This window comes from Mastomys coucha, unplaced genomic scaffold (assembly GCF_008632895.1).
Source record: "Mastomys coucha isolate ucsf_1 unplaced genomic scaffold, UCSF_Mcou_1 pScaffold1, whole genome shotgun sequence".
NCBI classification, from domain to species: Eukaryota; Metazoa; Chordata; class Mammalia; order Rodentia; family Muridae; genus Mastomys; species Mastomys coucha.
The window spans coordinates 47,367,383-47,394,651 of record NW_022196891.1 but is presented as its reverse complement, the minus strand read 5'-3'; the positions used below and the strand labels follow the sequence as shown (position 1 = coordinate 47,394,651).

The window sequence follows — 27,269 nt, the reverse complement described above, 5'->3', positions numbered from 1 at the left end:
CAGTTCCTGCAATTAGAAATGACCACAGTGGTTTTTTGTGTAAATTCTTCCAGAATCTCTATACATACACACATTCCTGTTTAACAACATAATCTTTGATTTAAAAAAAAAACTATTGTTGCAATCTTTCCATTGAATGTATGTGATGAGAACATTCTAGGTGGCAAAGGCTTACTACAGAGTAAATCTGTTTTGTGATGGCACAGGCAGTAAGACGTCATCATTTCACCCATGTAAATATACTGTACTGCTATTTATCAATTGATATGTTCATTTGTTTCCATTCAAATGTCCTAAAAGAAAGTTGGGATGTGTAGACATATATCAGTTCTTTTGTTAGGATAGAGTGTAATTAAATTACTAGCAAACTAATAAAAATATCTCCTTCCAGCTCTTAAATCCAAGAATAAATATGGGTTCAGATCAAGTTCTTTTTTAAAAAAAGGCAAGATCACTACTTATAAACTTGAAATTTTTAAAGGATTATCTACATTTGAATATATCTACTTGATAACCATACAGCCTACATGTTTTTATGTGTAGAGACCAAAATGCCTAAATGTTTCTATGTTATATGTATATGTAGATGGAGCTTTATAATAAACATTCTGTTCTATAAGAGCTAAGTACTACTACATAAAACAATCTCCTTCAAAACCCAATAACTTAGCACAATAAGAATTTACTTAGCTTGTCAGCCCACTGTTCCTATAGATGGTATTTCAGATCTCAGCTGGGCTTATTCAAGTGCCTGTAGAGCTGTGGATTGAAGGCCTGTTGGAGTCTTAGAATGCAGTGGGAGTCAGTGTTCTCCCTCATCCTGCAGCAGACAAGTCCTGCTTCCTCACATGGTAGTGGCAGAATTTCAAATAAAGTGAGCAACCCTGTAGACACTTGTGACGAACTCAAGTGAGATAGCACCATTGCCTGGCTCATTCTTCTGGCAAGAGCCATTCACAAAGCCGCCTCTTAGAAAGAAATTCCAAATTGCTTTACAGACTTACAGACATGGAAGTAGGAAAATAATTTGGAATAATTTGCAATCAAAATACAACAGGTATATGCAAAAAAAAATCACCTTTCTGATTGTAAGTTTTATTCATAAATATGTGTGTGCTTGACCTAATGAAAAGCAGCACCAGCGATAGCGTATACAGCAGTCTCCTGCCTTTATGCTCATCTGGCATTTAGCAGAAAGAATGGATCTTGTTTGCTCTAAAAGGCAAAATATTACAAGTTCCTTTATTAACAATTCCAGTTGCTATCTCTCCATTTTTCTTTAGATTCTAAATGCTCAAATAACAGATACCGGGAGGTATGTGTGTGTCGCGGAGAACACAGCTGGGAGTGCCAAGAAATACTTTAACCTCAATGTTCATGGTAAGAGTTCATGGCCCTGACATCTATTAGGGTCTGCTTGAAAAGGCAAGGAAACCAGGCTTCGGAGTATACAGCCTGTGTTCTATTTCTAACTTGATCAATGTATGAAGACTGATTCATTCACTCTCCTCTCTCTTTCCTCCTACAAAAGCCAGCAGGAATTCCAGAATATAAACCTTCTAGGCAGCTCACTTTATACTTATTTTCCCCCAGGACAGAGGGTCTCAAACTGTGGGTTATGACCCCTTTGGTGTCGCATATCAGATATCCTGCATGTCAAATATTTAAATTACAAATTCATAACAGTAGCAAAATTACTGTTACATAATAGCAATGAAATAATTTTATGGTTGGGGGGTCACCACAGCATGAGGAACTGTATTAAAAAGGGGCAGCATTAGGAAGGTTGAGAGCCTCTGCCTCAGGAGAAAACATGTATGAAAGGCTATGTGTCCACGTGAAAGTAAAGATGGCTGTGTGTCTTCTGCTCATGGAAGTGTCATCTTCTGCCCCTGTCTTCAAGTGCAGAGTTACATGGACTACATCCTTTGAGTGTGCAATACACTCCCTGAATGAGAAAAGACCACCTTGTAGAGTCAAATAATTCCTTTTAAAAAGCATGCATATCTAAATTGTGTTAAATTTAAGTTTTCACACATAACAGACACTCCACAATTATTGTTTTACTAAAAAAAAAAAAAAAGCAAGTAGAGGAACTGGATGTCTATCATAATAAGGCAATATAGCTGCTTTAAAAAGTATGAATTAGAACAATGAAAATCATTATAAGATCTACTTTGCATGAAATTTTAGTTCATTTCAGGAAAATCTAAAATGGGTAATTTTTGTATCATTTCAAAAAGTTTCCATTTGCAGCTGGAAGGATGGTTTGGTGGTAAAGAATATGAACTGCTTTGTAGAGAACCTGAGTTTTCGGCACCTACATGGGGTGGCTCACAACCTGAATACCCATACTCATGGGTCCATACCCCTCTACACACAAATACACATAATTAAAAATTTTAAAAAGTAAAATGTTGTTTTCAAAAGTTTTCATTTGCCATGATAACATGTTCTTTTTGGAGTGATGTATGAGGCATATTAAACATTCTGATATTTGCTATTTGTATGATAAATCTCCTTTACATATCTCCTATCTTTATATTCCTCCCACTTACAACTTATAAGGCACATTATAGGTGCTTATTGAAGACATTTTAGGTGTTTTAGTGAGAAGCTCTTAACTGGGCAAGTTATTCATTGTTTCTAAGTCTTTGCAGTGGGAGGGACAAAACCTGAAGCATCCTCAGGAAGTGCTCTGCTTCTGAGCACAAAGCAAGTGACAATCCATGAACAAATGCGGTCATTATAAAAGTACATGCTCTTATCTATAGGGCACAACATATATTAAAACATAAACATGTTGAGGAGCCAGGGGGATGGCTCAGCCAGTAAAAGCCTTACTCTACATGAGTTCAATCTCTGACACCCACATAAAATTCTACTTGTAGCAGTGCATACCTATAGTCCAAGCCCAGGAGAAGTGGAGACAGGAGTCTTCCTGGGGCTAGCTGGCTATTGGTTTTGCTCAACTGGTAGGTTCCAGGTCACCGAGAGGCCCTAACTAAAAGGAGGATGAGACATTAACAGCAATGCAGCCTCCCCTTTGAGCCCATGTTCCTGAATCATTCTGTTGTGTGAAATTTCTAATCTCTCTATATATAGTAAGTGGCACTCTCCTAACTGCTTGATGGATACCAGGTACTAAGTCAAGTGGGTTTTGCCCATTATCTCTAGTGATTATCTCAATGATTACCAGTCATTTGCTGGCTTTTGATTCCTATCTCATAGATGAAAATGTAAGAACCACTAAGCTTGAGAAACGTGTCCCAAGTTACTCCATTCACAAATGTATACCCAGTGTCTGCACAGGCAGTTTGATTCAAGACATTGACTAATTGCTCTCTACTTAGGGATACTCTCTCTTGTGTAATATATGCTGAATTTTACATCTACACTGTATCTATATCCAGGTCACTTCCTATGGCTGGAGGAAATCTTGGAGTCAGGGTTATTGATGGAGTTATACATTCATACTCCTAACATGAGCCGGGTCTTCCTTACTGTGAAGGTGACCTCTTCTTATCTTATTACCCCAGACCACTATCCTATACCTTTACTTTTCCCTCAAATGTCAAGTGAGTCTTGTCTTAGTCTGCTCTGTGTGGTTTTAACCACAGAAATTAAGTTTTTTATAGTTCTGGGAGCTAGGAAGTTTAAGAAGGTTCTAGAAGTGTGTGTTTTCTGAAGAACTCACTTCCCAGCTTCTAGATTGCACCTTTGTCCTCATGTGCCCTCACATTGTCTTTCCTGTGTGCATGCCTGTAGAGAGAGTTTGTTCGCAAGTCTTCTGGAGTTTCTTCATTTAATTTATCATTTTATTTAATTAAAACATAGTTACATCATTCCTCCCTTGCTCTTCCTACACCACCTAGATTCATTCCCACATCCTCTTTATTATATAACTATATCCATACAAATGAGTACATATATTAAAAACAGCAGTCTGCATCTGTTTGGTGTTGCGTGCATGTGTATGTTCCTAAGGCTGACCGCTTGGTAGTGGAAAACCAATCTGGGGTTCATCTCTATGAAAAACTGATTCTCCATCTTTCTGCAGTTCCTGATTGTTGACAGAGCTTCATCTAAAGATGAATTTCGATGAGATTTCCGTGGTCTATATTAGAATACCAACTGTTGTTAGAGTTATTCCCATCTTGTTTGGAAGCTATGTGGTTGATACTTCATGACTGTAGCTTTCTTGTCATAGTTGGAAGGCACAATCTCACAGCAGTCAGGCTCCTCTGGCTCTTGAGCTCTTTCTTCCCCCTGTTTTCATGTTCTCTGAGCCTTAAGTGCAGGAGTTGTGCTGCAGATGTAATAATCCTATAATCGATTGTTTTCTGCATTTGAGTAGTTCTGGCTTTTTGTAATCATTCTCCTGCTGCCAAAGGAGCTTCCTTGATGAGGGTTAATGTGGTAGTTTCTCTTCTTAAAGGACAGTAATCCTAAATAATTAGGACCATGCCCCAGGACCTCACTGAATAGGAATAAGTTCCTCAAAGGGCCCCTTTCCAAACACAGCTGCCCTGGGAATTAGGGCTTGACCTTCTGAATCTAGAGGACACGTTCGGTTCTCACTCATTTCTCCCAACTGACGTTCACGAGCCTTTCGATTCTTAGGCAGTATAGGGAATTGGCTAAGCAAAAGACACTGAGAGCTTGGCTGCTTCATTTTCAGACCTGACTCTTCCAAGAACAAGCCTCAGCAGCTTGGGCAAGATGCTAATCTTCTACATCTCAGCATCCCTATTTATGATACTAAGAATTGTGTCTAACTCGTAGGTGTGTGAAAATCCAATGGAAAGTGTTCTACACAGTGTCTGGCATAGGTCTGTCACCAAGAAACCTGCAGCTCTATTTCTATCAGATTTTTAGCAGCATTGACCAACTTTGCCGATTGTGTGTCCCTCCTTGTGAGGCCTAGCACAATGTCTGGGATGCATTAAGAATTCAAGAACTATTTAGCCAATGAACAAATACTAGAGTTAATCAATGGATGAAGCAATCCAAACCACATAATGTTAAAAGAAAAAGGGAGTTTGCCTTCTTGGCACTTGCTTCTGATACTGAAACCTGAATTTTAATTTTAAACCTCAATTTTAACATAATATAGCAGATACAATAGTGTTTATTGCTTGTATTCATGGTTTCCTCTTTCTGAGCAAAACTCACTTCTACTTTTACTTTTGTTGTTTGCATGCCCACTCCTGCTCTGTGTCCTCTTTCCCCTTCATAGGAAATTAATTAAATGTGGACGACACCTTCTGTGGGGTCTTTGTGTTGTTGTTGTTGTTATCATTTTTAGTTGTTTTTTTTTTTTGTCTTACAGTTTATAGTTCAGTGTTTTCAGAAACAAAGAATCACTACATTGATACCAATTGATTACTTTTGAAAATTCTGCTTACACTGAAAGTAACAGTCAACAGTGATGTGAACTTCCATACTTGTTCTCAAGTTGTTGTCTCTACATGTCAGTCATTCAAGTACTTGGAACAGTACTGTGTCTCTCACTGCTGCAAAGTACATCCTCATTTTCCTTTGTTTTTTTTTTTATTAGATATTTTCTTTATTTACATTTCAAATGTTATCCCCTTTTTTTCTGGTTTCCCCTCTGAAAACCCCTGATTCCCTCTTTTCTCCCCCTGCTCACCAACCCGGCCACTCCCTCTTCCTGGTCCTGGCATTCCTCTACACTGAGGCATAGAGCCTCATTTTTAGTTTTTGAGATAGTCTTACTATGTAGCCCAGGCTAGACTGAGGCTATGTAGACCAGACTGGCCACACATTCACAGAGTTACACCTAATTCTGCCTCCCAAGTGCTGAAATTAAAGGCATTGACCACCACATCTGACACACTATGAAACATCAAGTCTCACATCTGCATATTTTATGATGTTCATAAATGTCAGGTAATCATTTATATTGATCTTTCTTATTCTCCTTTTTGTCTCTAATACTCTTACTTTTTTATTCTTTAATGTTGTTGACCAATAAACAACTATGCTGTTTATTTCTTACCATGTTTGTTTCTCTTGAAAGCTGCATGGAATTGAATTGCAAAGATAATCTGTATGGTATGCTGAAGTTCTGAAGTTAAGCCTTTAAATTATTTTTGCTATAATAAGAAATAAAAATAAACATCATATAAAAAAACAAAATTATCCAAACTACTTGCAACCATCAGGTTGTTACATTGTACTTTGAAAAACTACATGCTTGGACTGACCAGAAATTTTTTGACTTTAAAAATTTGAAGCAATCTTTCACTTCAGAAAAACACCTGATGGACATGGGTTTGATGATGTCATTAGAGATTTTATTAAAGACCACTGGGTATTTAGCAGAATCAATTGGTTGTAACTTTTTACAGACCACAAGAAATTAGAATATATGTCTCTGATACTGTCAAAGTTCACTTTTAATATATATGTATACTTTTACAGTTCCCCCAAGTGTCATTGGTTCTAACCATGAACATCTCTCTGTGGTTGTGAACCATTTCATCTCTTTGAACTGTGAAGTTTCTGGTTTTCCCCCTCCTGACCTCAGCTGGCTCAAGAATGAACAGCCTATCAAGCCAAACACTGATGTTCTCATTGTGCCTGGTAAGGAGCTTACTCATCTCAGAAGGTGGGCTTCCCTCCCCATTTTAAAACAAAGATCATTTCAACTCAGTCTCTTTCCAAAGCTGAGTCTCACTCCCTTTGTTCACAGTAACCGAGTAGAGCCATTAGAGTAGACATGTACAGTAATGGAGTCTTCAACAAGTTATGAAATTAAGGATCAGAAATTTTGGGGGCTCCTTAGCGTAATGGTAAATAGCCAGTGTAAAATCTTATCAGTTGTTTTCAGTGAACTGGAGTTTTCTTGCGTGTGGATGATCGGTAGTTAAACATGTAGGTAGGTGATAGAGGTGTGCTAGAGAGTGAGGGCCAGCATCAGGCTCAGAAATTAAAGGTACTTGCTATAAAGGCTGACCACCTGAATCCAATCCCCAGGACCCACGTGGTGGGAAAAAAGAGACACTATTCCCACAAGCTGTCCCTTGACTCCTGCCTACTCTAGCATACTACATTCATTCAAAACTAATTCATCAATGAAAAATAAAATTTAAAAAAGAACAGGCAGTGAGCAATACATCCTTGAATGAACAGACAGAGTTCAGATGTCGTGCTGTAGCCTCTGCCTCACATGCACTCAAGACAGCTATAACTACAGCCCAACACTGGCAGATGACATCATGTAGCAATGTCAAAAGCTGGATTCACCTGAGGTAAAAAGATGACAGATTACAGAAGAACTAACCATCACTTCTGTATCATGGGAAGTTTAAACTCAGAAAGCACTCGCTCAATTGCCGAGACCCTCATGACCGAAGGAGAGAAGCAACTCCCACATGTTACACTCTGACAGGTGAATGCACTTGCACATGCGTGTGTGCATGCACATGTGTGTGTGTATGTGAGTCTGTATACACATTCTCATGCACACATACACACACACACACACACACACACAATGTAATAGCAACACAACTTAGAACAACCTCTATATCTGCCTTTACATTATATTTTCCCCAGGTGGTCGAACTCTACAGATTATTCGGGCCAAAGTATCAGATGGTGGAGAATACACCTGCATTGCTATCAACCGAGCTGGAGAAAGCAAGAAAAAAGTTTCATTGACTGTTCATGGTGTGCTTTTACTCTCTCCACAATATAATTTCATTTCATTTTATATTTTCTAGCTAAGCGACTTGATGAAAAAATAATTTGAATCTTCTTGTTTCCCACCTCAGTGCCCCCAAGCATCAAGGATCATGGCAGCGAGTCTCTTTCTATAGTTAATGTCAGAGAAGGGACCTCAGTGTCATTAGAATGCGAGTCAAATGCGGTGCCCCCTCCAGTCATCACCTGGTCTAAGAACGGGCGGATGATACTGGATTCTACCAACGTGGAGATTTTAACTGGTGGACAAATGCTACACATCAAGCGAGCTGAGGTGCATCTTTGATCCTTGTTTGCGTGTCGTACCTCCACAGTGGGGTTGTGGAAGAGATAACTGGAAGAGATCTCCTCCCCTTACCACAGTGAACAATGCTGTTCATGGAAAAGTGCATGGTCGATGCCATTGAATTTATTGTCACTGAAAACAAAGAAAGAAACAGGGTTTCTGAAGGCGCCTAGAAGCGGGGCAATTGAGCAGAAAGATGACTGATGACTTAATCTACTCCTGAACCTTGTGATTGGTCATCTATCACTTAATGGAGCACATACAATAGTATCTTTTTCTTTTAGGTGTCTGACACAGGCCAGTATGTATGTAGAGCTATAAATGTAGCAGGACGGGATGATAAAAATTTCCACCTCAATGTATATGGTGAGCATCTGCCTCCAATACAACTCTTCTTCCCCTAGATATACAAATGAAAGATCATGCCTTGAATTAACTTAATGGTGGTGTATGGTCTTCTTCTGTCTTTTGACAGTGCCTCCCACTATTGAAGGGCCGGAAACAGAAGTAATTGTGGAGACAATCAGCAATCCAGTGACACTGACTTGCGATGCCACTGGGATCCCGCCTCCCACCATAACATGGTTAAAGAACCACAAACCTATAGGTAACACACTTGGACATGTTTGTGGTTGTCTTGCTTTGCCCATAATTCACTACATTTATAAATTAGCAGACTCTCAGTCTTGTGTTCACAGCTGCAGTTAGTTCAAGAAAGTCTTATACCCTGAAGTATAAATTTATCAAGTAGACTCCTGAGTAAACACTTGCTCTGTTAAGGTACTGAACAGTGAAGCAAGGGCCTCATGCATTCAAGGGGAGGCCACTGCCACTGCAGTTTACCTCAGCATTCCAACAATTTTGTCTTTTTTTTTAAGGCACAATCTGCCTAAGTAGCCCAGGGTGGCCTTGAGCTCTCAGTACACTTGACTGCCTCTCAATTAGCTGAGATTATAGACCTGAATGTACCATGATAAAGGGAGGGTTTTTTTTTTTTTTTTTTTTTTTTTTTTTTTTTTTTTTTTTTTTTTAGTTTTTCATGTTTCAAAAAAAATCTCAATAAAAAATACAAAGGAAAAACTTTTAAGAAATGTATATTTGTAAGCCAGGCAGGGGTGGCACATGCCTTTAATCTCAGCACTTGGGAGGCTGAGGCAGGTGGATTTCTGAGTTTGAGGCCAGCCTGATCTACAGAGTGAGTTCCAGGACAGCCAGATCTATACAGAGAAACCCTGTCTCAGAAAAAAAAAAATGTGTATTTGTTACATGAAGAGGGTGGCTTTCAATGTGATTTTTTGATCTCTTGCCTCTTTATTTCTTCCTGTAGAAAATTCTGACCACCTTGATGTTCACATTTTGTCTGGAGGAAGCAAACTGCAGATTGCCCGACCTCAACGTTCAAACAGTGGAAACTACACATGTGTTGCATCCAATATGGAGGGAAAGGCTCAGAAAAACTATATCCTTTTCCTCCAGGGTATGTTAACTATACTGTAATCTGTCCCCACTTCCTTTGTCTTATACCATTCAGAGTACAAAATGGCCTGGATTAAAAGAGACCATTGATCAGAGACTCAGATATTTCGAGGTCATTGAAAATATTGACACCTTTTGTCATGCACTTACCAGTGCTTTCTATTTTCATGGAAAAATACATAAATCTGGGGAGGAAAAACATAGAATTTAGGATATCTCTGTCTGTTTATTTATTCAAAGTATTACATTTTGTGGCATATTCTATAGAACAGCAATTCTTTATTTGGTATAATTTATCTTTAGACTAAGACTATGTTTTTTTTAATAGATGTGTAAGATTTAATTCTTGAGATTGTGCTATGATTTGATCATGGGTGTTGGAATAGGTAACTTTCAATTAATCAGGAGTCTTGAAAATTTTTGTCCTGAGAATAAGGAATGTTAACTGACATGGAGAATATTTAATCATCTGTGCCTGCATGGTAGTATAGTGTCGAGGACTACAGGGAAACCTGGTTGAGTTTTGATTTTCAGCAAACCTCTGAGTGAGGCATTTGATTCAAAATGATAGAGAGCCTTGCTTCCTGATTCCCTTACTGCTACTAGAGAATTTCTAATAAATTATACCCTGGGTCTTCAATATATCTGTTGTTGCTGTATTAAAGCTAACACCCTGAAATTATAAGAAATTTGATTAGTAGTCTGTACAATCACCACTGATGCTTTGAGCTTTCAGAGACAGAAAGGGGAAAAATGGCTATTCAGAGATGCAATATCTTACTGGGCTGGCAGTGTCTAAGTGAGGAAAAGCATCTTCCACCAAGTCTGAGGAGAGAGCCTATGGAGCCACGTGGTGGGAAGAGGGGCACTTCCCACAAGTTGTCCTCTGACTTCCATACATGCACTGGGGCACACATGCACTCATATATACTCACATACACAAAATAAATAAAATGCAATCAAAATTGAAGAAAAATAAATAAATTGTATGCTTGACTATACATAATCATCAATAATAACTGATATAAATCATAAGGTATGCTGGTGTGATCAAACCTAAATTTTCCTAAAATTCATTTTAATATATTTATATAATGTCTTAAAACTAGGGGAAATGCACACACATGGGCCCTAATTTGGACATGTCTCAACAGTATATCTAGGGACAAATTTTTTAGCACCCTTCTGAAAACAGCAAACTTCTGCTAATTTGTTACAATGATCCGTGGTTGGCTAGAATGGCATTTAAGAGATGAAACACAGCTGTCGGCCGCCTTACCCGTCCAGCAGAAATAAGGAGGCAAACATGAGCTCTTCTCCAAGCAGATTTTATTCAGGAACCCTTATTTTACTTCTTCTTAATAATATCTCTAATCTCTATAATCTCTATTATCTCTCTCTCAGCCTCCCTAGTAGCTGGGACTACTGGCGTGTGCGCCACCACCGCCTGGCTCATAATAATCCTCTCTCAAGTAGAATCTAGAAGCCTCCAGCCTTTACAGGTTAAATACTTTTCCTGGTCCCAATCAGCATCAGCTACGTGGCAAAGCATAATAGGCTGCAGGAAATTCATACCAGCTTGAGTCACAAACTGGAGGCACTCAGCTTCTCCAACTAATGGCTTGATTATCAATGCTCTCTGCTTTGGCCAGAGACCAGGTGTTCAATATAGGGTGGCAGCTGCGGTTCCCCACACACAGCTGTGTTCGTAAATGTTTAATAGTTGACTCACCAACAAAAACGATCCTGATTCATAGCCATGATGAGTTAGTCTCCTGGCATGTCTATGTCCAGCATGGCCTGATTCCAGCTGTCATAATGGCAGTAGATATGGGGTAGAGAAGCCGTGGCAGATAGGCTCCTGGGAACAAATATGAGCTGCTCCTGGCTTGTCTCTATAGTTCCGTAGAACAGAAATATTAATGGGTTCCTTTCTGACCTTTAAAATTTTGTACTTCTGACATGTAGCTGTTTTGCCTAAGTGTATGTCTGTACCATGTGCATATCTGATGCACAGAGCCCAGAAGGAGACATCAGACTCCTAGGACCCAGAGCTACAGTTGGTTGTGAGCAACCATGTGGGTGCTAGGAAACGAACCTGGCTTTTTTGATCATTAATATCTTTAATACACACCACAGATGACTAGATGAAAAGAAAAAGCAGAAACCATTGAAGCTTGAAAAGCAAATAAAAGCATTGATTTCCCAGAATAAATAATAATTAGACAATAGACAAATAATACGAATACTTTCCTGAGACTTTACACCAAAATGTTTTAAAAGTTGATTAACCTGAACTATATGAATTACATACAATCCACTGGGGCTTAATCTAAGCATGATGCCATTGAGTTACCTACAAGATAAATCTGCCATCAGTTCCTGTGACTAAACATTTACAGGAGTATCATGAACATTGAAGAAATTCTGTGCCTCTATATTTCCCATTTAAAAGTAATTCATAAAGGTAACTATAGGCCAGTCCTAATCTAGGAAGAATTCTGAATTAGAAATGATGTGTTTGGTGCCAGTTAGGTGGATCATCAAGTAAAAGTACTTAGCATCAAACCTAATGACCCGAGTTCAGTCCCTGATACCTACATCGTATAAGGAGATACACAGCTCCCACAGGTTGTCCTCTGTGCTCCACATACCTGAACACACCAGAGAACAATGTGTGTGTATTTACACACAGAGACAAAAAATGTTACAAGAAAGGAATGGTATGGTGTATTATTCCATCACATTCATTGGAGTGTATATCCTTATACTTTCTTAATGAAAGTCTTATTTCTCTTAAGTCCCTCCAAGTGTTGCCAGTGCTGAAGTGCCAAGTGAAGTCAGTGTCCTCCTTGGAGAAAATGTTGAGCTGGTCTGCAATGCAGATGGCATTCCCACCCCTCATCTTCAGTGGCTTAGGGATGGAAAACCCATAGTGGATGGCGAAACAGAACGAGTCCGGTATGTTTAAAACAATGCTTTCATTATAAATTATACAGTATTCTACAGTGCTCTGATTTCACACGAATAGTACCAATGTCTGTTCTAGTTTGCTTTCTGTTGATATAATAAATACCATGGCCAAAAATATTTCTGGGAGGGAATAGTTTATTTCCTTTTACACCTTAGAATCTGTCATGAAATGAAGTCTAGGTAGGAAATCAAGGCCAGAAGCTGGGGGCAGAGGAGGCACTGAAAGAGACCATGAAGATTGCTGCTTCCTGCCTTGTTCTCATAGCTTGCTCAGTCTGCTTTCTTATACAACCCAAGACCACCTCCCCAGAGACAGTGCTGCCAATAAACTTTACACAACAATCACTAATCAAGAAAATGCTCTCTAGCTGGGCAGTGGTGGCACACACCTTTAATCCCAGCACTTGGGAGGCAGAGACAGGTGGATTTCTGAGTTCGAGGCCAGCCTGGTCTACAGAGTGAGTTCCAGGACAGCCAAGGCTACACAGAGAAACCCTGTCTCAAAAAAAAAAAAAAAAAAAAAAAACCAAGAAAATGTTCCCATAGAAATGGCCACAGGAAAATCTGGTGGAAGCATTACTCAGTTAAGGCCCCCATTTCCAGAATATGTCTAGGCTGTGTAAAGCTGAAACAACCAGCACAGCTTCGGTGTCGTTAAACCTTAGCCATCACTTATTTACAAATAGAAAAGAATTAAGTTTTGAGCTTTGAATACAGAAATCCTCTTTAGATAGTTCTCCAAAGTTGATTGTGTGTGTGTGTGTATGTGTGTAGGTCAGTGTTGGGAGGGAGATAAAGAGGGAGAGAAGGGACCTTATTCATTAATTCTGATTATAAAATCTCAGACACCGGTCCATCAAAATATTATGCAACAACTGTCACTGCATATATTTTTCTGGTTTGAGAATGTCTTTAACAAATCCATGTCATAAAATAATTAATTCTTTCCTTGTTAAAGTCAAGCCAATCTCATCCCAGGAGAATAGCCAATATGCGAAAGTCGTCAATACTCCTAGCTGCCGGTTTTTGTCTTAAAGTTATCAAGCAGCACGAATGCAGGTGTGATGGCCTGATTATAAGAAAGACACAATAGCATCATATTCCAGTTCATGGTTTGCTCACATCCACTTTGAGCTGATCCTTATTTATCTTTCTACAGAGATGAATAGCAACGCCACAGGCGTTTCACGTTCCTTGAACACATTTCTCCAGAAGAAAAAGTTTACAGTCTCATAAAACTATTTCAACACAAACACATCTATGCACATATGCCAGAAAAATCATAGGCATAGACAAACATGTACTATCAAATTTATAATTTTATCCAGTATTGTAGCAGTTTCTTTTCTAGCCAGTGAATTGAATACATAAAACCGAATACAATAAGCATCATTTTCCTTGTAGTCATTTTGTATTAAAATGTAAGTATTTGTCCCCTTTACCAGATAATGTTTTCAAAAATATTTGGGCATTTTATTTATGTTATGTGAACAAATATGAATAATTACCAAGTGTCTAGTTATTTTGATTAAGTGGATAGTGGGCATCTTTCAGACTCCGTGGGACCTAAGATCCTAGATTGGTACCTGGGAAGTTGGAACTCTAAATTCCTAAAGCTGCTTTTTGTTGCCTCCACTTGACTGATACCCTCATTACTGCCTGATGGTGCTAGAGACATCTAGGTAGAATGATTTATCAGGGCCACTTGTTTTTAAAGTCAACTTAGTGCCATTGACTGTGACAGCCTGCAATTTTAGTTTGCAGTATATTTAAATTTATGGAACTTTAAATTTCACATGTTGAGAAAAGTATAACTACATTCAAATAGTACACTTTCAATATCATCCTCCAAATGTGATACTTAATAGTACACTGTAGTAGAAATTCATAATCAGAGGTGCTAATGAAATAACTATTCTTAAAACAGTTGTAGATAACATTTTAGACATCCTAAAGCATAGAATGTTTTGTTTGGTAATTAATGGTATGTAAAGAAAATGATGTAACAATCTTAACTTAGATATATTTTGTTATCTAATTTCATATTTATCATTTACTTTTACATAATTAAAGAAAAACACTTTAGCCACTTAAAATTCTTCAGAATATATCTATATATATCAAATTTTCATTGTCTAGATAACTCATATTTGTCACTAAGATATAACATTCTAAGGCTGAGAGAGAGGCACCTCTGTCTGTCATATTTCTAACCTGACTTTGTTTTCTTCTTCTCAGAAGGAGATGATGGACATGAAAATGGTTTCTGTGTAATTTTAGTTTCCTAAAACTGCCATCAGTTTCTGTGGCTCTGACTTTCATATGTTTATTTGTACTTGTGAAATAGGGTTAAATCATTCTACTCAAAGTGAAGGCATTGTGTTATAATGGCATATATTTTTCAGAGGACATAATAAAGTTAAATGAGTTTTTCAGATCCTATCCCCACAGTGTCTCTGTCTTGACTTTTCCCACAGCGTCACCACAGATGGGAGCACATTAAACATTTACAGAGCCCTCACGTCTGACATGGGGAAGTATACATGTGTGGCTACTAATCCTGCTGGAGAAGAAGACCGAATATTTAACTTGAATGTCTATGGTAAATATGAAATGCCACCAAGTTTTGACTTTGCTACCTTAAGAATCCATTGATAGGCCACAGGTGACTAGAACATTTAAATGAAATCTAATATCCATGACATTTTCTTTTGGGATACAAAGCAGAAGCAAAAGCAATTACTGTGCAAATGATTTGAACTTATATATCTTCTCTCTCGTTCACTATGTGCATTGCATAGTTCCACCTAAAATCCGTAGTAATAAAGAAGAGGCAGAGAAGCTGATGGCTCTGGTAGACACATCAATAAATATTGAATGCAAAGCCACGGGGACACCTCCACCGCAGATCAACTGGCTGAAGAACGGCCTTCCTCTGCCCATCTCTTCCCACATTCGCTTGCTGTCAGCAGGGCAGGTGGTCAGGTTAGATGGCATTGTGTGTCCTTTCCTAAGTGCTTATGCTAACAATGGTTGACAACTCTTCTTTCACCTACACAACATTCAAGACATGCTTCTCCCTATGCTTTTATTATTGCTATTCCATTCCATATGCATTCAGAAGGGGGGAAATAAGGAATCAAACATGGAAGAGGCTTGTATTCTTGTTTAAATGTTTGTTTTAGTAAAACAAACTTGCACAAAAGATCTTGAGAGATGAATTGTTATCAAGTTTATAATTTTAAGATATATATTTTAAGCACAGTGTTACATGACAAGATGGGAGGTTGTTGATGAGGTTCATTGGATTTTCATGCTACCATTTTTCTCTGTTAATGTGTTTGAAAAATATTCATCTAGCAATTATACTGTACTCTCAGTGGTTTGTCATTACTGCCTTCAGCTCTATGCAAACAGTTGCAGTTGGAGATTTTGTAATAATGGTCACAAGTTTCATATCTAAGAATTTTCAGTATACATTTTATTCTATTGTCTGTTTATAAATCATAATTATGTTATTCTTGTATGTTAAAAGGATTGATTATAAAATGCTGGGTCCTGTTTTTGCAGGATCGTGAGAGCTCAGGTGTCTGATGTTGCTGTATATACTTGTGTGGCCTCCAATAGAGCTGGGGTAGACAGTAAGCACTACAGCCTTCATGTCTTTGGTATGTCCCAGAAATGATTTTACTACTTTACTGCAAGTTTAGTAGCATTGAGAAGCATGCCTTTAGAAACTGACTTCCTCTAAGACTTGTAAATCCAACATTCCTCTGTCAAAAGTAATTAGTGAAAAATATATCTCTACTAGGGAAGACTGTGTTTTCTCCCTGATGGAGTCCATATCTATTGGTCTACACTGTCTGTCAAAGTTCTCTTCTAATACAGAGTTAGTCAGATGTAAGGAGGCAGAAACTGAAGCAGAACCCCAAAGGAATGTTACTTCTTGGCTTGTTCCCCATAGCTAGTCCAGCGTGCTTCCATATACAATCAGGATCACCTACCTGGGGCTGGCACTGCTCACAATGGGCTGGACCTTCCTATAGAAATTACGAACCAAGGAAATGTCCTGCAGACATACCTACAAACCAATCTAATGGAGACAATTCCTCAATTGAGGTTCTCTCTTCTCAAGTGACCCTAGTTTGTGTGGACAAAACTAACCAGAATAATGCCTCTCTTTGTGCAGTGTTCCCAGCTCTTAAAGGGAGTTGTGGATATGATTTGCTTAGGGATGATCCTTAACTTATTCTCAGCTTCTTGGGCAAACATGAGTCTCTGAATTCATCACTCTTCACTGCCAGGAAAGGCTTCTCTAATTTTGGGTGATAGTAACTTTTGTCTTCCTCATAGTGATAGAGATTTAGAAGGCAGTTGATGTAATTTAATTAAACAACAGTAATGCGTTCTCCATTTGAGCCTACAATCTTTCCAGTCCATGCTTTGTAACCCAGGATACAATACCAGACATGAGTTCCTTCCAATACAACAGGTCTTAAATTTAATCAGCGTGGTTGGTAAACTCTACAGCATTTGTGCCACTGTTGCACAAGTGGCTACAACTTGCCCAACAAGTTGGTTTTTCAGTTTGGAGGATTCACAGCTGAATAAGACAGCTGCTGCCTTTTCTACCCCAAGAGACTGCTTGGTATCTTCCACCACACGAAAAGTTAGGCAGTAACAAGGACACCTTCATTTCATCCCTCACTTGCTCTTTCTCTGTCTTGAAAGAGATGTGTATTACCTGTAGCAATATCATATTATACTCTAGTTCTGGTGGACCACTAAGAAGACTGACAACCCTGATAGTTTGAGAGGCCTTGGAGCATGCCTGGCCAATTACTATGATGGTATCCCACTTCTAGGACTGGGGATTTTGTTTAGTACCTGCTGTTTCTAGGAATATCATGGCTTAGCCATGCAGGGGAATTCCATGCAGTCTCTTTTGTGTATTGGAAGTGGGGGGGATTAAGAGAGTAGGTTTCCATGTGGCTTACTCATTTTGATTAATCTACATCAGCTCTCATTCTCATCTCCCCATCCCTTCCTGCCCAAGTCATTCCACCCTCAAAATTCCCCCTCTACCAGCCTTTCTCCCTTTAGACACCCACTATGCTACCTCCCTAGTATCCTGGCTTCATGTGTACTTCATGTTAAACAAACAAAACTAAAGTTTTCAAAATAGTATTTCAGTCCAGACAGATTCTTTTACTCATGTGCACATACAAAAAAAATTTTAACAACTCATTTAAAAATATAAAGTTTGAATAGATGCATTTGCATGTATGAGATAGCACAGATTGCTGGTTCACATTTCTCAGTCTATAAGAGCATCTCAGAACAACTCTGAGTAGCTAAGAACTGCAATCTGTGATGCTTCTAAAACATACTCTACTGTGCTCTCCACAGTCATTGGAAGTATACAATGGAACTATTATAAGAACTACCATAGCATCATAACAAATTAAAGAGACAACACTAGCAAGTTGAAAATGTTACCAAATTATAACTCACATTGATTGTGTATTCAGTAGGAAAACAATTTTGAGACTTTTTTGCTAACCCATGGGAGATTATTAGCCCAGCCAATAAATGGTTTACAATAAAGTCAATTTACTCTACACTATTTTGCTTTATTGAATATAAAAGTAATATAGAAGTATTTAAATACTGCTACTTAAGTTCACCTTAAATTATAACATATATAAGTTTTACCTGATTTATTTTCTGTATAGTGCCACCGAATATGGACAATGCAATGGGAACAGAGGAAATCACAATTGTCAAAGGCAGTTCTACCTCTATGACGTGCTTTACAGATGGAACCCCTACTCCTAGCATGTCTTGGCTCAGAGATGGCCAGCCGCTGGCCCTTGATGCTCATCTGACCATCAGCACTCAAGGAATGGTCCTTCAGCTCATCAAGGCAGAGGAAGAAGATACAGGAAAGTACACCTGTGTTGCCTCAAATGAAGCTGGAGAAGTCAGCAAGCATTTTGTCCTGAAAGTCCTAGGTACATAGCCATTCTGATAAGTATAGAGCACTTGAGAACTCAGTGACAGTCAAGACCTGGATACTGAGTATAATACTTAGAATTGTTCTTTATGGGACAAACTTTAATGAAAACTTTATTGCATTTCCATTAAAGTCACCTAAATTCATTTAAAATAGGTTTGAGCTTGAATGGTGAGTTTTATTTGTTTTAAAAGGTAAAGACTCCTATTCCTAAGATATTATTAATTGAAAAGGCATGACACCCTATTAATATCAGACTTTTTCATGTGTATAAGACTGTTTTGCACGTGCATGGGTTTATATATGTGCACAAATGTGGAGGTAAGTATATCCATGCAGAGCCCTGGTGTTAGTGTTAGATATTGTTCTTAGTTGATCTTCACTCTGTTTTTTGACACAACATCTTTCCCTAGACCCAGAGTCTCACTGGCCATGATCCCCAGGGATCCCTGACTCATGCCTTCTGGGCATTATGATTACAGGTGGCCACCATGCCTACCCTGCTTTCACATGGGTTCTGAGGATCCTAACTCCAGGCCTCATGCTTACAAGGCAAGAGCTTCAACCACAGGCCCATCTGCCCAGGCCCTCATATATGGCTTTTAAACATTTTCTAAGAATTTAAAGCACATTGGAAAATAGAAATTGAATAAAATATGATATTTATGCCATTATCCCAACCAGTATTATATTATCCAGTTTTAAGATTACAATCTAAATAATCACTTTGAATAGTCAGTTTCCAGTTACTTTTGTGTACATTGAAAGTTGTCTTGTACACAAAAAATCTTGATGGTGGGCATAAAAAAGGTGATAAATGAAATTACCTAATATGATAGTCAAGATGTTTTGAGGTTTTCCCCCCACTATGATGTTGAGGAACTGCCATATTCCTTTCACAGAGCAGATATGCTCCCTACAGAGAATGGTGAAAAGAATTTTGGCAGGAGTCCTGGTTAGGAAAAACTAGCATATGTTTTCAGAGTGCTCTGTAATCTTTCTCAGAGCACCTATTAAAATTCAATTATTTATGTGAATTCAAAAGTTGTCTTTATCCTTAGTTAAGTTTTATGATGGGGTAATGCAGCATACCTCTTACTTATTGCTGGCCTCCAAAGCTTGGTATGATGTCTGACATATCAAAAATTCTTAGTATGCATATTGTATGCCGAGCACATTTCTATCTGCCAGTTAGAAGGCCTACTTTGTAATCACTGAATGTCAGATAATTGAATTGTCATCAAATAAGAAAGATATTAATTCACTCCCAAGTTCCTACATTTGGAGTGTAAGGCAAAGAAACTGAGGAACTAATTATTTTGTTGAGATGAGGGTCATTTGATTAGCATAACACTCTGTGGGACATTAAGTTCCAAAATGGATCTTCCAGTAGATCCATCTGTGCCTGGAAAGGTGGGACTCAAAGTGAGGCAGAAGTGAAGACCTGTGCCCATCTCACCTGTAGGTGATAGAGCTTAATTGTGAATTTGTGCTCATGGAAACTGAGTGTAAGGTTATGAAACAAGGCCAGGTGAGGAGAAGGGTCTTCTGGGAAGGGCTTTGGCAATCCTCAGGGGGTGGGGAGTGTTAGACTCATTAAAAGACAAGAATAATTTTAAGGAAGAATATGCAGCCAGATGTCTCTTCGAAAAAGTCCCTCTGGTAAGAGTAAAGACTGGACTGAAGAAGATGCTGTGTTAGTACAGGCCTGAAGCCACAGGGACCTGGTCTGCATGTGACAATGGAAAGAGAATCCAGAAGCAGAATTATAGACAGACACATTGCTGCAGCAAACAACAGAGAGAACAGCAATAATACTGCTGGGGCAATGTCTAAAACCCAGCATTCCTGGATGATGTTTCCATGAAACGGAAAGATGAGCTCTCTCCATCTGCTAAAAACGCATCCATTCAGCACCTCACGTAGAACTGCACATCCATTCAGCACCTTATGTAGAACAGCACCACTACTCAGCTTGAAGCATCCTCACTTGGGATGCTGCTGCTGTACTCAATTCTCAGCATGTGGTGGGAGGTGTCATATGAGATCAATGGGTGGCTTTGAAAAAGTACAGTGTGTCTAGGTCACTAAAGCAAGAGAGAACATCAAACACTGTGAAGTTATGAGGATAACGGCACCCAGGATGCCATGACCAGTTACGAACTTTTCACAATAGTGCATCTTTTGTCCCTCATCAGAGGAACTTCTTTTGGCAGTAGGAGGTTATTAATACAGAGACCCACAACTAGTGAATGCAGAGAACAAGATATCTTGGAGTTGTAAGGTCTAAATGGCACAGCTGTATCATACCCCTTCCTAAAAGCCTCGGGCATCATCATAGAAGAGGGGACAGACGACTGTAAGGGCTCGAGGCATGGACATATGAAGAAAAAAGGGAGTTGCTGGATATAACAAGACTGTGACACACATGAGTTTACAGTGCAGTAACTTTAAGCATAAGACCTGCACAAGATCGTGCCTGACAAGATCTCAGAACTGATAGGGGAGAGACTCAAAGAGTTCCAAGTCATAGCTGAGGGGCTATTGGCACCTGACGGCTGATGGAGGGAAGGAGGGACATGGTCCCTGAGAAGCATGCTCCAGAGCCTTTAACCTGTGCATTTATAGGCCGAGACTAGCTGGACTCAGCTCAACAGGGTTCAAACAGAACTTGTAAATTTAAGAGTTAAAATGGTACAGGGGTGGTGGTGTGGAAGAAACTAGAGGGTAAGGAATGAAGATTTATTTAATATATTATAAAATGATATATTAATAATTAATATATTAATGAAGATTTATGTATTATATAAGCATCATATGCTTGTAAAAAATTCTCAAACTATAAATAAATTAAATAAAATTCAAATGTACATGTTAATCCTGAAAGAAAGCTCCAGTTTTATCCTCTAAAAATGAGAAGTCATTACAAGTTGTAGTAAGAACAATAGCGTAAATAGATCTTTAACCTGAAAAGATATAAAGAGAAATCCTGTAAGTCAAGAATGGATTTTGACAGCAGTGTTAAAAATTGTGATTCTGGCTGTTGAAATAGTTCCCTAATTCATTCTTTATTCTGTCATGATTTTTCAACTAGGATGAGTTTTCAAAATTTAACCCTATCCTAACACTTTCAGTTTAAGATTTAGCTGGGCTTTTTAATAAGATCCAAACTTACTTCCGTGATGCAGAGGTGCACCCAGGGCCCTAAGTGTGATGCAGAGGTGCACCCAGCCCAGGGCCCTAAGCATGCTTGGCAAGCACTGTCATTGAGTAACATCTTCCACCCTTTGCTTTTCATTAAGAAGGTTGTCTCGGGTTGAGGGTGGCCATTGTTATCCGGGCTGGGCAGTTCAGAAGTTTGTCCTTCTTTTGAGGTCTGCATCATGGTTAATCAGTGATCTTGCAAAGTCCCTTTACCTCCTCAGCTCGCCCTTGGAGCTGTCCAGCATCTACTTTGTCTGCCTCCTGAATCCAAAAGCCTACAGCTTGTACTACGAATTTTTCTCTGAAAATTCTCACTGATCGCTGTAAGAAAAGTCTATTTTAAAAGGATTAAGTTTGGGAGGAGTTGAGCCAAGGACTCTTAATGTTCCTTCCAAGTGTTTAGATTTTTTAACGTTCTCTGGAGGAAGGTAATTTTAGAAGTATAAACAGTAAAAGCTACTACTGCCTAGACATAACAAATGTGCTCCTTGCAGAAATCACTATTCCAAGTGTTTTGAAACCTTGCCAGTCAGAAGAACTAAGACCATCTACAAATGATCATTCTAGTTTCTATACTCTAAATGTTTTATGTCATAGGGATGTAAATTTGAGTTGGATTTTTCTTTTCAAACTTTAAAAATCAGATCAGTTAAAAACTTATCTGAAGTATGATAAGTATATAATATAACAATATATATATACTATGTGTATATATTTTATTATGTATAACATATATGTATGAAATATGAACATATAGATGGGATGTATTGTTGCAAATATTTTCATGTTAATAGCAAAGGCAAACTTAAATATTCTTTATCAGTTCCCTAATGTCCTCATATGTAAAGCAGCACATTTCTTTTTCTATATCATGTTCCCATTTCATTAGAACCACCTCACATCAATGGATCTGAAGGACCTGGAGAGATATCTGTAATTGTAAATAACCCACTTGAACTATCCTGCATTGCTTCTGGAATCCCTACTCCTAAGATTTCCTGGATGAAAGATGGCCGACCCTTTCTGCAAACAGAGCAAGTGCAGACTCTAGATGGAGGAGCTATTCTTCGAGTGTCCAGTGCACAGGTAAGTGTTCCCATTCACACAATTATTTTGTCTGCTTTAACGTCTTATTCCCTAATAAATGATACCTCCTGAATAATTCCATCTGTACATTTGAATACATTATCAATGTCTCCAGCTTTGCAAAGGGTAGATTGCCTCTATGACATCCATGCTGGGAGAAATGAGTAGAAGGAAGATGAAGAATCTTCCAGCAGAACACTGGGAAGAAAACCAGATACCTTCTCATTAACTTGAGCATTTTTTGAACACTCTGCATGCTAATATGTTTTCTGAAGCTCCTAGTTTTACTATGTAGTTCTTCATTAAGCAGGTCAAGCCACGTAATGGACAACAGGTGAGATTTCGGAGAGCACTTTTGATGCCCCAAACTACACAATATGGAAGGCTGGAAAAACAGTTTTAAGCAATAACCTTTCAGTAGAATTGGATGGTTTTCCTGGTTTATTTTAAAGAAACTGATCTGAAATATTAATATATTAAGAATATGCCTGGGATATATTGTTATCAATAATTTTTATGCCAACAATAAAGGCAACTTTTATATTATGCAGAGTCTTCATCAGTGTCCTGATGCCCTCATTTGTAAACTTTGGATAAAGTAATAGCAGCAACAACAATGACAATAGTAATAATAACATTAGTCATGTATTCTGAGAGTCTAAGAGTAAATAGTACAGGGTATGTTTGTGTTGGTTTCCGAAGAAACACATAACAACAAAATTAAACAACAAGAATTAAAGTTTTTGTTACTGCTACTGTTATAATGTTCATTCTGCATGACATAGAATAACAAGATTTATCTTGAAAGAGGCACAGGTACTAACCAGAGTGAGTAATGGAGGCAGTAGACATCTGCACAGCTCTGTGTCAGTGTTATGGGGCAATGACCTCTTCTCCTTTCATCCAAACATAGCAAAAACCCAGAAAGATTCAGGCTAAACTTTCAAGCCGTACCCTGAATCAAAACCCTTTTAGAACTTTTGCTCTCTCTCAAGGAAATAAAATGTCATGCAAGATACAACCAGATGTGAGATGAACAAACCACTGGGAACAACAGTGAGGTGGAAAGTGACACATGACCAAGCTTCGAGCTTGCCTCTGCTTCTGCTGCTCGTCATGTGTTGTCTTGATATTTATGCACACCTGTTACAGCAGTTACATTAGATTTTACACATCTGAATGTTGTCTTACAGCTCCCTTCCTGGAACAAACATCTTCTTAGCAAATTCTGAATTTAATGGTATAGGCATTTATTTCTTGCATTATAAACATTAGTTTCCATCATAAACTAAGTCTGTGACTTGCTCCTGGTAAGACATGTCAATCCTGCAGTCAAATACATTGATCCACCTTTGCTACTATACATTCTTCTTCTGAAGCATAGCATATGCCAATGACTATCCAGAGTCTAAAAACATCTGCTTAATTTTTCAAACTTATCAGCAGAGCACCTTTCAAACTGTAACTATAAGTAATGACTCTCAGTGTCCAGAAGGAAGCAAGGTGATGGGAAATATTCCCTGGTTGAAGTAAATTTTGATTAGCTACCAGTGATGTGTCAAGTTTGGCAACCAGAAGACAAGTGAAGGGAATATCATCAATTTAGAATGAACAAGAGTTGGCAGAGAAGAGTTAAGGGTTTTAAAGGGATGATGAGAAAAATTAAATGTTATTCTCTAGAATATGAATTCTGTGTGTGTGTGTGTGTGTGTGTGTGTGTGTGTGTGCTGTGCACTTCTCTGTGTATAACATATTCATGGGAGTGTGCAGAGCATTTGAAGTTCAGAGCAAAATGTTAGGTGTGTTCCTGTAACACTTTCAACCTTGAGACGATGCCTGTCGCTGAGCTAATAGCTTGCATTTCAGAGAGGGTGATTGAACAGAGAACTCTCAGAATCCTGAGCTTGTAGCTCACCTAAAAAGTGCTGAGGTTATAGGCACAGATATCAATGTATGTCTCTTTAAATAGCTGCTGGGAATTCGAACTCAAGTCCTCCTGCTTTCAGAGCTAATGATCTTCCACACTGAACTTCTCTTCCAGCCCTTCATTTTCTAATTCTTAACAAAGGCTTGTATGAACAATTATCTAAAGTATTTTTAACCATTTTTCTGTCTTTTTTTGTTGTTCATTTATTTTTCCATGAATTAACTAATTTATTCACTTTATATCCCAACTGCAGCCCCCTATCCTCTCAGTAACTCCCCCTCACATGGCTCCTCCTCCCTTCACCCTTTCCTCTTTGACTCTGAGAAGAGGGAGGTTCCTCCTGGGGAACCAACCCATCCTGACACTTCAAGTCACTGCAGGACTAGATACATTCTCTACCACTGAGGCCAGACAAGACAGCCCAGTTAGGGGAGCAGGAGCCACAGGCAGGAAACAATCAGGGTAGGCTCCTGCTCCAGTTGCTGGGGGATCCACATGAAGACCAAGCTGTACATCTGCTACATATGTGCAGGTGGGTATGCTAGGTCCAGCCCAGCATGCTCTTTGGTTGGTGGTTTGGTCTCTGAGAGCCTCCAAGTGTCCAGGTTAGTTGACTCTGTTGGTCTTCTTGTGGAGTCCCTGTCCCCTCCAGGGTTCCTCAGTCCTTCCCCCAACTCTTATGTTTTTCAAACACTGTAGTCTTAAATTTTGTCAAAGGAATTTGTGAAGCCAGCAAAGATCTTTTTCATAAACTATAAAGTCAAATTTGAATACAAGAATTTTTTAAATGCCAGTATCCTGAGAATGTTCAAGTAGTAAATAAGTGAAATGACTGAGGACTTCTTACTGTTATAAAATATATTTTTGTTAATAGTAAGGTCTACCAGAATAATATCTCCAGATATGGTATTCATATAATGCCAAAAACATATAGATGAAAACCAACATCCAACAGAAAATATGCATGAGTATTTTGAAATAATTGGTTTGGATTTTAATCAAATAGATGCTGCCGTCAGTCTGACATTGTAACCAAACAGCATTCTATCACTGTATGTCTCAATGACAGATTCAAGATGTGGTATTAATTTGCTTGATTTAGTAATCTGGTGTTTTGTTTACCACTTGCTTCTATAAACATACTACTTCCTTCAGAAAGGGTGTAATTGAAGTTTGTGGTTTAACAAATGAAGTTTATGCTATTTGAACCTATGAATGCTTATATCTTCAAGTTAAATATGGAACATCTGAGCTACCATATTTGGTGCTGGATCTTTGACAAGTACACATAGACATATATAACTTTTTCCTTATATATGATTTTTTCTTCTTTTTTTTTCTTTCTTCTTTTTCCTTGATTTAAGTTTTATTGCATTAAGGTGGGAAAAGATACATGATTTCAATTTATCTGAATTTGTTGACATTTAAAAACATATTTTAAGTAAATAGAATTACATCACTTTCTACTTTCCCTCTTGTACCCCAACTCCTCTCAGAGATCTCCCCTTCAATACCTGCAATACCTTTCATTTTTTTATTTTTTCATATTCTTTTAAAATTTATAAAATATTGTAACAATAAAAATTGAATATTATGAAAATTGTTTGATATAAAACAACAATCAATGGAACAGTCTTATATAGATGCTTGTCTACAGCAATACTGAAAATACATACATTTGTCTCAATATAAATTTGAAATAACTACAAACATACTAACTGTATATTTTAAAATAATACATCACTACTAGTATTTTCTTAAATGAACATAAATAGATAAATAGATAAAGTCTTTTTATTTCTTTGTTTTGTTTTTAGTAGAGCTTAAAATCTTGGCTCTTACTATGGTGCAAGCCCAAAATAAGAACAATTTTTAGACACTGAAGTTCACCAAAGGATTTTACCTCCATCGTAGCTAAGCTGAGAGTTGACAGTTCTGCTGCACCAAGGAGTGAATTGTAGGCATGATTTTTAGATACAGACTTCCTGATATAGTCAAAGCTATTTGACCTGAGTAATTGTCATCATTCTCAGCCCACAGAGAACAGGTTACATTCATTTAAGAAGTGGTATGTGAATTAAGATGGTCTATCCATGAAATCATTCACCAACTGTTTCAATGAACAATGGTTCTGCTTGGAGGATGGCACAGACATTAGGTGAGGGTAAGAATCTGGTTCATTGGCTGTGGTGATTTTGAAAAGCATTCATCTTAGAGAAAGAGTAACTTATAAAGTCCTCTTCTTCAAACTTGATATAATAGTTACACACATGAAGCAAAGTATTCAGTCTCACTCTTTGTTGTTCTCTTACAAGCGAGCTCTCAATTTGATTGTCTATGTTTCTTTTGGCTGTATAAATAATTTTGAAATATGTAAGCTGTTCTGAAAAGCATAGTATAGTGTAAAAACATCAAATAAACAATCCTACTAATAGAGAGGATGAGATAGGAGAAGCCTGATTTCAAGACCATTATGTGGGACCCAGCAAAACACCGTCATGTACAAACAAGCTGAAAGTGTGTATGGATTGTACAATATTGGACCTATTTCTCCAATTACCAAATTAGAG

At 38.2% G+C, this 27,269-nt stretch overlaps 1 protein-coding gene across 3 annotated transcripts in view; it reads left to right on the top strand.

Annotated features, from left to right (window-relative positions):
• The window catches only part of Hmcn1 (hemicentin 1), a 473,399-nt gene that overhangs the window by 365,616 nt on the left and 80,514 nt on the right, over positions 1–27,269 (top strand). For all 3 annotated transcript variants that reach the window (XM_031384523.1, XM_031384530.1, XM_031384516.1), the window contains 13 exons: positions 1,284–1,380; positions 6,448–6,609; positions 7,585–7,698; positions 7,803–8,005; positions 8,302–8,383; positions 8,493–8,624; positions 9,345–9,494; positions 12,295–12,454; positions 14,944–15,068; positions 15,268–15,451; positions 16,037–16,134; positions 18,202–18,480; positions 22,576–22,772. In XM_031384523.1, coding sequence (XP_031240383.1) covers positions 1,284–1,380; positions 6,448–6,609; positions 7,585–7,698; positions 7,803–8,005; positions 8,302–8,383; positions 8,493–8,624; positions 9,345–9,494; positions 12,295–12,454; positions 14,944–15,068; positions 15,268–15,451; positions 16,037–16,134; positions 18,202–18,480; positions 22,576–22,772 — 1,983 coding nt within the window. The remainder of the gene's footprint in view (positions 1–1,283; positions 1,381–6,447; positions 6,610–7,584; positions 7,699–7,802; positions 8,006–8,301; positions 8,384–8,492; positions 8,625–9,344; positions 9,495–12,294; positions 12,455–14,943; positions 15,069–15,267; positions 15,452–16,036; positions 16,135–18,201; positions 18,481–22,575; positions 22,773–27,269) is intronic.